A 12,236-nucleotide genomic window follows, 5' to 3' on the forward strand; every position below is an offset into this window, starting at 1 on the left:
GCACAGGCAAGGATAACCTTGAACTCTTGATCCTCTACCTCCCAAGGAATGACCAGTGTGTGCCCACCATGCCCAGCTCTCATCTAAGAACTGAGAATATGATATCGGGGGTCGGGAGGAAAGGCTCCAGCTCCATCTGTAAAGCCCTTGCCTTGAAAACACAAGAACGTGGGCTCGATCCCCAGAACCCACATAAAAATTCTGGGTGTGGTGGATACTCTTATAACCCCAGCACTGGGGAGACAGGAGGATCTCTGGGGCTTTCTGGTCAGTTGGTCTAGCCTAATTAGTGAGTTCCAGGCCAGTGAGAGGTTCTACCTCCAAGGAGGTCGAGAGCATTTCCAAGGAGGATATCCTCTGTGAAAGGACTGGAGTCATCACAGGACACACAAAGACCAAGTTTGCAGCACAGAGGAGATTTATTTGCCCCAGAGGGACAGAGAGCAGGGATAAGGGACAAAGACAGGAGACAGCGGATGAGGGAGAAGGGAAGGGAACAAGTGTTGTTGTGGGATATTTGTACACTGTGTGAAGGTATATTGTAATAAAAATCTGGACGGCCAATAGCTAGGCAGGAGGTATAGATGGGACTTCCGGGCAGAGAGAGGAAGTAGGAGGCATGCAAGAGATACAAGGGGACCCAGAGGAAGCAGGATATGTGGCACTTGGCAGAACACAGATTTTAAAATATGGGTTAGTTTAAGTTATAAGAGCTAGTTGAGCCGGGCGGTGGTGGCGCACGCCTTTAATCCCAGCACTCGGGAGGCAGAGCCAGGCGGATCTCTGTGAGTTCGAGGCCAGCCTGGGCTACCAAGTGAGTCCCAGGAAAGGCGCAAAGCTACACAGAGAAACCCTGTCTCGAAAAACCAAAAAAAAAAAAAAAAAAGAGCTAGTTGAGACAAGCCTAAGCTAAAGGCCAAGCTTTCATAATTAATAATAAGTCTCCATGTCATTATTTGTGAGCTGGTGGCCCAAAGAAAAATCCAACTACAAACAAGGGGTTGGGATATCTGCATAGAGGACAAAGGACTGTCTCTGGACAGAGAGGAGACAGATGTGGCCCATAGGCAAATAGTTTATAAAAGGAAGATGGAAAACCCAGTGTTAGGACGAGTTGGTTTGTTTTGATTGGCCATGTTAATTAGGGCAGCCAAAGGGGGACTTTTGATTGCTGGACTTCAATACTCTGATAGCTGGACCTTGGTGGTCAGCTTCAGGAGGAGGAAGTGGCCAAATAAGGGAATGGAGCTTGGTGGCTGCCTTTAGGGATGTCATCTATGGTTTAGCAAGGGAGAGGGAATGGGGGAGGGCAAGGCCTGCCAGAGCCAGGTTTGCTTGCTTAGAGTCCTTCGCTCTGGCCTCCACACACATGCACACTTGTGCCCATGTACCCCCACACATACACCATTAAAAGGTGTGGGTGGAGGGAGAACGCAATACTGAGCTGGGTGTGGTGGCTAAAACCAGTTCTCCCAGCAGAGGGTAGGTTAAGGCCCGCTTGGGCTGTATAGAGAGTTCCAGACCAGCACGAGCTAGCCCTGTGTCAAAAAACAAACAAAACCAAAAGAACAGATGAGATTGAAGACATGATACCACTGAAACCTTAGACATCAGGGAACTAAAGATCTTATTCCTACCCAGGCCCACCATGCTCCTTTGCTCCTAGGTAAGTTGCCCATCTCTGAGGGACTCAGGGTTCTCAGTCAAACCCACAAATGAATCTAGAACCTAGAACAGCCGGTCCCAACTGTAGTGAGAATGTCCTGCCCCACCTTCCAGCCCTCCCCCTCATTCTGCCCAAAGACAAATGACACCTGTGTGTAACACGAATTGCTAAATGGTCTTATAATAAAAAAAAAATCCAGAGCCAGATATTGGAGTAAATGCTGAAAGATCAGAGAGACAAAGGAAAAAGCCACTGCCACGTCTTACCTCTAGGACTCCTCAGCCTTAAAAGGCTTCAGGTCCTGTCTCCTCACGCCTTGTACACCTTTCTCCACCCAGCCATCACTTCCTTCTTAGTGCTGGGATTAAAGGCGTGTGACTTCCCAAGCGAAGGCGTGAGATCTCAAGGGCTGGGAGTACTTAAACTTGTTCTGTTCTCTGATCTTCAGGCAAATTTTGTTAGGGTGCACACTAGACCACCACACCCGTGCAGGGGGGAGATGGATAACATCTGGGTACACCTCTGGTTGAAAGGATTTGAAGGATTTTACAGCAATGCTCAGAGGCGAGGGGTGCGGCTAAACAGCTTTCCGGCCTGCGAGACAGCCCCCACACCCAAGAATCATGTGGCTTCAAATGTCAATAGTGTCAGGAAGCAAAGACACCAGCCGACCTTTATTAATGACTCAAGGAAAGGAACAGCAAATTAAGTAAAGGTCAACTTCGTTTGCATTGCTTTATGCAAATCACGACGAACGTCAAGTGAGAACTTCACCAAGGTGTGAGATGTAAGGTCTTCCTTAAAATCTTTTGGGGAAACTTCTAGGTAGGAGTTGTTATGTCTCCAACTCCAGACAAATGGTTAACTGAGGTGCCTATTTAACATATTACAGTGGGCCTAACTGCCAGGTTCTCCCAGCATCCCTCAGTCCCTTACCTGCTAAAAGATATGGCTGGCATATCCCACCCCCTACCCTAAACCTCTCCAGCCCAGGGTCTGCCCTCCCCCCAGCTGCCTTTCCTATATAATCCAGTCATTTTGGTTACCTGGCCTTTTGGTCTTCCCTTTACCCTCCTGATCTCCTGGTCTCCTGGCCCTCTCTTTTCCCCTCCTACTTCTCCTGATGTGGCCCAGCTCAGTCTGACCATGTTCACCTGGACTCTCCCAAATGTCCCTGCCTCTGGCTGTGCTCTCCTTTATCCACAGTAAACTTTCTCCTCCACCATACCTAGGAGCAGTCACATCCTTACTTTTTAATTTCTTCTTTTTCATTCTGGAGTAAATTGATTTTCTTTTCTGAAACAAGAAAAATAACTTCAGGAGTTTCATCATTTTCCAAACTGACTCGCCCTCAGCCTAGATGTCACTTCTGGACTTGGGTTGGTGAGGCCATCACAGATCCAGAGGGAGGTGCATTGACAGGGCCTTCAGACTCTTGCTGGACTAGAAGCCATGTGCAAGGGGGAGGGCCAAAGGCAGCCTAGAGCCTACAGAGAACAGCTTCAGGTCAAGAGTTCCCAGGCAGGGCAGACAGTGTGTGGTGGGCATCCCCATAATCCCAGCACTCAGTAGAGGTAGGAGGATCATGAATTCAATGCCAGCCTAGGCTGCAGGGCAAGATTTTTTTCTCTCTGGAAAAAAAAAAAACAAAACAAAAAACAAGGACCAAGAGGAGCATGGTGGTATGTTCCTATAATGCTAACATTCAGGAAGAAAAGGCAGGAAGTTTTTGGGATTGGATGTTCAAAGCCAGCCTGGTCTACTCCACAGCACATTTCACAGTCTGGGTACCACAGCACGACCTTATCTCAGACACCAAACTTAGACAAACACCCTGCCTCCTTTAGCCCGGGAATCATGAGGAGTTCTTTCCTCTGCTCATGAAGTTGGCAAGTTCAAACCATTGACTGTTCTCATCAGGGTGCCCTTCCCTCGCCACACAGAAACACACCTTGTGTGTGCACAGACGTGTAAACACACACACACATTCCTTTCCCATAGAACAAATACGTAACTCAGAGAAAGTCAATTTTTTTTTAAGAGCTCCAGGAGTTTCTCTTGGTCAACAAGCTAACAAGCTGGACGATGAACATTTGAGATGTTTGAGAGGTGATTTATAGAAAACAGTATGCCAGGGATTGAGAATACAGTGCTGAACAGAATGAGGCCCTGTCCCGGAAGCAGCTTGTGGTCCACTATAGAATCTTTTAAAACAAATGTGTTGCATAAAGCGGGTGGTTTCTGTGAGTTCAACCTGGTCTACAGGGTGGATTTGGGGCCAGCCGCGGCCACAAAGTGAGACCGTCTCTGAAAAAAAAACCAATAAAATGGACAAATGTGTTTTCTTGCAGGGCCTGGGGGAATCTGGGATGTTCTTGGGGTCATCTGTGTTTTTCGCCATTGCTGATGCTGTGGCTGCGGCACGGAGAGAAAGAGACCTAGCCGAGGACTTCGCGGTACACAGCCCAGCCACGCCAGAGCGGGTGCGCATGGCCTGTGCGGATCGGTTCACAGACATGGTAGGTTGTCGCTCTGTTCCCAGGAGCTCAGTTCTACTTCCGGCTCCTTTGGCTTCTGGCGTACATCGTGACCTAACCTGTGTCTAGTTCATCAAGCTGTAAAAAGTTAAGAGTACATCACACAGTCGGGTGTGGTGGCACATGCTTGTCATAGCAGGATTGGAGGGCTGAGGCAGGAGAGTCATCAGCAGTGGTTCCGACATTCATCTCCCTTCTCCCGAACACGGCAATGATGACAGTCATCTGCCTCCAACCAGGGCCTCCTCTGTAGGCAGAGGCAGAGACCTGACCCCCTGTGCCTCAGGGCTCCTGGGTAGCACTGCCCTGACCTTGCTCACTGACCACTGTAAGGTCACATTGTCTCTTACCCAAAAGCTCAAGCAGATGTGACCTTCAACACAGCGTTCTCAGCCCCATTTTACAATAATCAGGATCGTTTTCCTGGAAGCCCCGCGAGGAAACTAAACACCCAAACTAAAGAGCTCTTCCGAGTGCTCCCTGCTCACCCGAGGCACTGGTCTTTCTCCAGTCTTCTGACAGCCTGGCTCCTGCATTTCCACAGATCTAGACTGGTTTTAGCGATCTGGTTGTTCAGCAAAGCTGTCACATACAGTGGGAAGAAGTGAATCATTTAGCTTATTCACTATTCGGTATGGGGCGGCTGGGTTCTGAGGTACGTGGGGTGAGACAGCATTTTCTGCCAGGTCTGACGATTCCTTGTTGAGACCTTTTCAAAATGTCCTGGTGGACACCAGTTGTCCATGTGAGAGCAGTCTCCAATTTTCTAAAATATTCATAAATGGTCCCTAAGTATCACCTCAAGTAGAACCAATATTTGATATTTATAACCTTATTTGTAGACAGATCTTTCTTTGGGCTGCCAGCTCACAAATAATGACATGGAAACTTACTATTAAATATAAAGCCTCAGCCGATAGCTTAGGCTTGTTTCTGACTAGCTCTTATAACTTAAATTAACCCATTTCTATTAATTCACCTTCTGCCTCGTGACTTTATTACCTGTACTCTGTACGGCCCATGCTGCTTCCATGCTTCCTCTGTGCCTCACCGGCAACTCCGCCTTCTTCTTCCCAGCATTCTCTCTGCCCCGAAAATCCTACCTAACTATTGGCCGTTTAGCTTGTTATTAAACCAATCACAGTGATGTATTTTCACACGGTATAAAGGATTATTCCACAACCTTTCCCCCTTTTTGTCTAAATAAAAAGGAAAGACTTTAACTCTAACATAAGAAAACTATATGCAATAAGAACAATTAGCCAGGCACTGGTGGCACATGCCTTTAATCCCAGCACTCAGGAGGTAAAGGCAGGTGGATCTCTGTGAGATCGAGGCCATCCTGGCCTACAGAGTTCCAGGAAAGGCTCCAAAGCTACTCTGACAATTATTAGGCAAGAATTACATTTATAATGTCCAGTACATTTGTATTTGGCATATTTGGAGAAAGTACTCCATTATTTATTCTCTTGATGAGTCTAAAGCTCTGTACCTAATTTACCTTTTGTCATAACTAAGGAAAACTGCAACTATAACTACCTAGTCTTCAACTCCATCAAAGACATTACCTGAGTAAATAGGAAGTGCAGTGCAAGCCACTTCCAAAACTAAAAGAAATGACAGAAACAGCTGGCTTTCTGGACATTTACCCAAGGTTCCTCTGTAACATTGGGGCATCCATCTTTGGCCTACAGGCCTAGAATATCTGACAGACTTTTCTGTGAAACAGGAAATTTTTTTGTTGATGTTGTTGGCTTTTCAAGACAGGGTTTCTCTGTGTAGCTTTGTGCCTTTCCTGGAACTCGCTCTGTAGACCAGGCTGACCTCAAACTCACAGAGATTCACCTGGCTCTGACTCCCAAGTGCTGGGATTAAAGGCATGCGCCACCACCACCCAGCTGAAACAGGAATTTTTAAAGGACTGACCTAACCTGTCTTGGCAAAGTTCAGTAGTCACTTTCTTTTGTGTCCTGCTTGTCCAGTTTGGACAGCACACTGTCAGCAGTCAAGGCAAGGGCAGTTTCTTACCCAGTGGCTAACTTTTGCCACAAAGAAAGCAAATTCCATATGGAGGTTCTTCAATGTCCATCCTCTTTTTTTGAAGTAAATTGGTGCTGCCAGGACCAGACGTGTCTCACTGTCATGAAAAGCCTTAGTTATTAAAACCTCTTAAATGCCATATTCTATAGATCTCTGAAGTGTTTGAAGACCATCTATCTATCTATCTAAAATACATGTTTCTATGAACTTGAAAACATACTTAACTACAAGTTTGATAGTTATAGATGACTATTACCTGTGTTTATTATCCTAAATAGCTTTCAAGGACTTTACATAACATTTAAAATGAGCTTAAGCAAGAATAGAAACACATAAAGCATATATACAGTATAACAAAACAACCTTAAATTTGTATCAATATACAAAAAGCCATGCCAATGTAAAGCATCTGAGACTAGTGGTTGTTTGAAAGTAGACTCAACAATCCACCCTTTTATCTCATCATTTCTATACTATATCCCCCTTTTTTCCTTCAGAAAGAGATGCTTGAATCTAGCTCCTTTGTTTAGTTTTTTTCCTGACCATGACCAATAACAGCTTGTAACCAACCCCTCCCCCCAAATGATGGCAAACATCCATAGCCCACAAAACAACCAAAAAACACCCTTCCCATCTCTTGGGAATGTGGGCATTGTGGTCTCTAGACTGCTTCCTGTTGTCTGGGAGTGCTGGCATCTTTGTTTTTCAAGGATTTCTCTGTGTAGCTTTGGAGCCTGTCCTGGATCTCACTCTGTAGACCAGGCTGTTCTCGAACTCACAGAGATCTGCCTGACTCTGCCTCCTGAGTGCTGGAATTAAAGGTGTGCGCCACAACCGCCCAGCGAGTGCTGGCGTCTTTAGGAGACCCTGGGAAATTTGGGATAATGGGCAAGTCCTGGGAGAGCTAGCTGTATCATTTGTTGTCCAGTCTCTGTGCGGTGGGAAAGGGCAAGGCTTATCTGCAGTCCTGGCTGGAGTAGCCTGTGAGGCTGGACCATCTCAGCCAGCAGCCTTGAAGCTGTTCTGGATGCAGAACTCTGAGGAAACTGCAACAGAGGCACTCTGAGAGGCTGCATCACCTGGGCCACTCATTTTCATTGGTGTCTGGTCACCTTGTTTTGAAAACACACAAACTTTCAAAGGTAACATACATATCTACATTAACACAAGTATGGAATGTGCTGTGTACAAATCAGTTAAAGATGATTTTTTGGCCAGGCGGTGGTGGCGCACGCCTTTAGTCCCAGCACTCGGGAGGCAGAGCCAGGTGGATCTCTGTGAGTTCGAGGCCAGCCTGGTCTCCAAAGCAAGTTCCAGGAAAGGCACAAAACTACCCAGAGAAACCCTGTCTCGAAAAAACCAAAAAAAAAAAAAAAAAAAAAAAAAAAAAAGATGATTTTTTGTTTTATGTTTGAGCAGGTAAAAGGCATCTCTCAGCTTTATAAATCCATTTGGACTGTATAACCAAACTGTAATATAAATCTCTATCCATCCATATGAAAGGATGGCATAGAATAATAAGTCATGAGGACTCTGTAGCCAACAAGATTTATCATGTCTCATCCCATCTTAGAGCTGTTCCCATGTCAAGAGATCAGCTTACACATCACCTGTGCTGTAGTCTTTTTTTATTTCTTCCCCCGTATCTGTAGCCAAGACACTCAGGAGGTCTCCCCTGGTCAAATCTGATCTCTATTAATCTGGAAGGAATACAGAGACTTTTGTTTCTTATGGCAACAAAAGCATAACCTCCTCTCCCAATGCAACACATTGTCCAACTTCCATTTTGAAGTTAAGACATTTTAAAAAATATATAGTTGCATTATTTAGCAGTTTCCATAATCCAGTGTCTCGTGCATTAACATTTAAAAATTCAGAGTTAACAAGACACCATATAAGATCCAGACTCCCTGTGTATTTTCCATTCTTATGTGACTTATTTTTTTATTACTTTACTCTCTCTTTAAAGACTTCACTGTATTTTTATGACTGTCTATACCCTTTTTTTTTCTGTTCTTAAGCCTACACACCTTGTTAAACACACTGGAACCTGTTTAGAGGCTTTTCTCCATCTGAACCTTCTTTACTGCATATCTGTAACCTTTTTTTGTTTTCATGAGCAAAATCTTTTTCTTTTAAAGATTTATTTTATTATGTATACAGTGTTCTGCCTGTATGTACGCCTGCAGGTCAGAAGAGGGCACCAGATCTCATTACAGATGGATGTGAGCCACCATGTGGGTGCTGGGAATTGAACTCAGGACCTCTGGAAGAGCAGCCAGTGCTCTTCACCTCTGAGCCATCTCTCCAGCCCCTCATGAGCAAAACCTTAAATCTAACACACAGTTTAGCTCACGGCACACTGGCCCCCCAAGCACACAGGCAGCGGGCGGGAGACATGTCTCTGTGCCACAGCCAGCATGAGAGACTGTGGGAATAAGAAGCAGTGATTGGCTCCATTTTTATGTGTTTGGAACCTTTTTTTTTTTTTTTTTTTAAGCTTTCCCAGGTCTTCTTATGTGAAAATATGTGGCCCCATATTAAGTGCCATTTGTTGGCAAATTTTTCTGTCTTTCCAGCCAGTTCCCAAATCACAACACAGAGACTTATTATTAATTATGAAAGCTTGGTCGATAGCTTAGGCTTGTCCCACTAGCTCTTATAACTTACATTAACCCATTTCTATTCATCTATGTGTTGCCATGTGACTTGTGACATTTACCCTGCATGTCTTGCTACCTCTCCATCTGGCTCTTGCCCCCTACTTCTTCTTCCCAGTGTCCCATGTGCCTGAAAATTCTGCCTAGCTATTCGGCTTTTTATGAAACCAGTCAGACTGACACATCTTTACAGTGTACAAAAAGATGATTCCGCAACACTTATTTTAATAGAATTTTACATTTTGTCTTTATAAAAGTAACACACACTGGGCATAGTGGTACATACCTTTAATCCCAGCACTTGGGAGGGAGAGGAGGGCCAGCCTGGTCTACATAGTGAGTTCCAGGACAGTCAGAGCTACCTAGTGAGACACTGTCAATAAATAAATAAAAGTAAAAGTAACATGTGTCTGTTAAGTTTCAAACCCTGGAAAAATGGCTGAGGTGCCAATTTAACATATCAAAGCAGATCTGGTCACTAGATTCTCCCAGCATCCCCCAGTCACTACCTGTTACAGTATATGGCTGGCTAGTACTCCCCTGCCCCCTACCCTGAACTCTCCAGCCCAGGGACTGGGCTGCCCTACCCCCAGAAGCTCTTCCCTGTATAATCCAGACATTTTGGTTACCTGCCCTTTTGTACCTTTGGTCTCCTGGCTGTCGAATCTCAGGTTCCCCTCTACCCCCTTTCCCCAAGTGGCCCACTTCAGTCTGGTCATGTCCACACTGGACTCTCCCAGGGACCTGCCTACCTATGCTCTCCCTATTCTATACACTAAACTTTCTCCTCCACCATGCCTAGGGGCAACCATGTCCTCTCCTTTCATTTTTACTTCTTTTTTTTTCATTCAATGTCCACTTTGGAAAAGTTAGAATATGTGGAAAAGAATAAGATGGAAGTTGAAATCAACCATAATCCTTTCAACTAGAAATAACTGTAACTATGTTGTGTATGCGTGAGTGTGCATGTATGTTCCTCTGTGTGTGTGTGCGTGTGTGTGTGCATGTGTGTAAGAGTGAGGCTGATACTGATACTGGGTGTCTCCTTTGAGATATGCGCAGGGGCCCACAGAGGCCACAAGGGAGCATTGAATCCTTAAGAACTTGAGTTGCAGGCAGTTATGAGCCTATGAGCCACCTGACATGGACTCTGGAAACCAAATTCTGGTCCTCAGAAAGAGCAGCAAGAGCTCTTAACTGTTGAGCCATCTCTCCAGACCCTGTTGTTGTTGTTGTTGTTATTTTATAAAGTTCCCTCACTGGACCTGGAGCTCTCTGGTCGCCTGGGCTGGCTGTGCAGTTAGCCCCAGAGACCCTCCTGTCTCCACCTCCCCAGTGCTGAGGTCCCCGGAGACACTGCTGCTCCTGGCCTTTGGCAGAGGTGTTAGGGCTCCAAACTTTATCAGCTGAGCCATCTCCACCACCCCTGTGACACACTTTAGCCAGCTTTTACTTTGAATATGCTCACATGCACAGCAGATCTTATTTGTAAACTCATTCCACAAAATGGGCTTACCCCAGACATGAACTCTTGAAAGGATTCGAGTGGTATTGTGGGGAGGGATTCTTCTGAGCCCTGGTTCCTAGAAATCTGAGTGGAGAAGGTATTTTTCCCATGAACTATCACTCAGACTCCTTATTAAATCTAAAGAACCTATCTCCCCAGTGTACCCAAGCTGCGAACTCATCATCTAGGTACAGCTGGAATAACAGCTGGGGCAGGGAAGAATGTTGTCCTCCAAGTAATAAGCCCCACTGCTCATAAAGTGGCTTGGACCACGTGGAGTGCAACTATTTGTTCTTCATGGTTATCCTGGCCTGTAACATTCCAAGTCATCCCACTGGCCTCATGAATATTTGAAAGAATAAAAATAATGGTTGGCCATTCCCTGATAAGACTCTGGGGACCCCAGAGATACTTTGCGTATAGTCATGGCAGGAAAATGGTGGCATGTAGGCAGCATGTGCTGGAGAAGGAGCCGAGAGTTCTATATCCAGATCCACAGGCAATTGGAAGAGAGAGAGACTCTAGGCCCAGCTTGGGATTCCGTGGTGTAAGAATGGCCCCCATAGCCGGGCGGTGGCGGCGCACACCTTTAATCCCAGCACTCAGGAGACAGAGCCAGGCGGATCTCTGTGAGTTCGAGGCCAGCCTGGGCTACCGAGCGAGTTCCAGGAAAGGCGCAAAGCTACACAGAGAAACCCTGTCTCGAAAAACCAAAAGAAAAAAAAAAGAATGGCCCCCATAAGCTCATAGATTTGACTGCTTGGTCACCAAGAACCAGCACTATTAGGAGGTGTGGCCTTGTTGGAAGTGTGTCACTGGGTGTGGGCTTTGAAGTTTCAGATGCTCAAGCCAGGCCCAGTGGCTCTCTCTCTCTCTCTCTCTCTCTCTCTCTCTCTCTCTCTCTCTCTCTCTCTCTCTCTCTCTCTTCTCTCTCTCTTTCTTCCTGCTGCCTGTGGATCCAGATACAGAACTCTCAGCTCCTTCTCCAGCACCATGTCTGCCTGCATGCTGCCGTGTCCCACCATGATGCTAATGGACTAAACCTCTGAAACTGCAAGCCAGTACCAATTCAATGTTTTCCTTTATAAGAGCTGCTGTGGTCATGGTGTCTCTTCACAGCAATATGGCGTTAACTAAGACATGTTCTGAAACCCCAAACCCACCCCCTAGTGACACACTTCTTCCAGCAAGGCCACACTTCCTAAACCCTCTAAACAGTGCTGCTCCCTAGTGACTAAGCGTTCAAATATCTGAGCCTGAGGAGGCCATTGCTGGTCAGACCACCACACCTTCTTAAGCTGATCACCAGCAAAGAGGAAATAACTCAAACCCAGCCTTGAGTGAATCGTCCCTAGGAGAGCAAAGAGGACATTGTCAGAAGACCAGAAATACACAAAATAGTCTTCTGCAGGAAATGTCCACACTCCTCTATCCAATGGAAAAGCAGCAGTGAGTACATACTTGTGATACCAGCCCTTGGGAGGCTGAAGCAGGAGGATCATGAATTTGAGGCCAGCCTAGGCTCCATAGTGAGACCCTGTTTTAAAAAACAAATTGTATGAGATGCATATGTGTATGTGTATAGAATGTATGTTTATGTATGGAATTTATGTACATGGAATGGCTGTGTGTGTATACATATATACACATATATATGTATGCATGTTCTGTGTGCATACATAGATATACATATATATGTATATATGGTATGTGTGTATATAGGATGTGTGTTTATGTATGGAATTTATGTACACGGAATGGCTGTGTGTATATTTATATATACACATGTATATGTATGTATGTTCCGTGTGCATACCTATGCATAT

At 45.6% G+C, this 12,236-nt stretch overlaps 1 protein-coding gene across 1 annotated transcript in view; it reads left to right on the plus strand.

Annotated features, from left to right (window-relative positions):
* The window catches only part of LOC128117550 (aldehyde oxidase 2), a 106,330-nt gene that overhangs the window by 79,685 nt on the left and 14,409 nt on the right, over window positions 1-12,236 (plus strand). Inside the window, exon 34 of the mRNA XM_052749522.1 lies at window positions 4,018-4,185. Coding sequence (XP_052605482.1) covers window positions 4,018-4,185 — 168 coding nt within the window. The remainder of the gene's footprint in view (window positions 1-4,017; window positions 4,186-12,236) is intronic.

Source organism: Peromyscus californicus, unplaced genomic scaffold, assembly GCF_007827085.1.
Source record: "Peromyscus californicus insignis strain IS unplaced genomic scaffold, ASM782708v3 Scaffold_21__1_contigs__length_65335640, whole genome shotgun sequence".
Classification (NCBI taxonomy): Eukaryota; Metazoa; Chordata; class Mammalia; order Rodentia; family Cricetidae; genus Peromyscus; species Peromyscus californicus.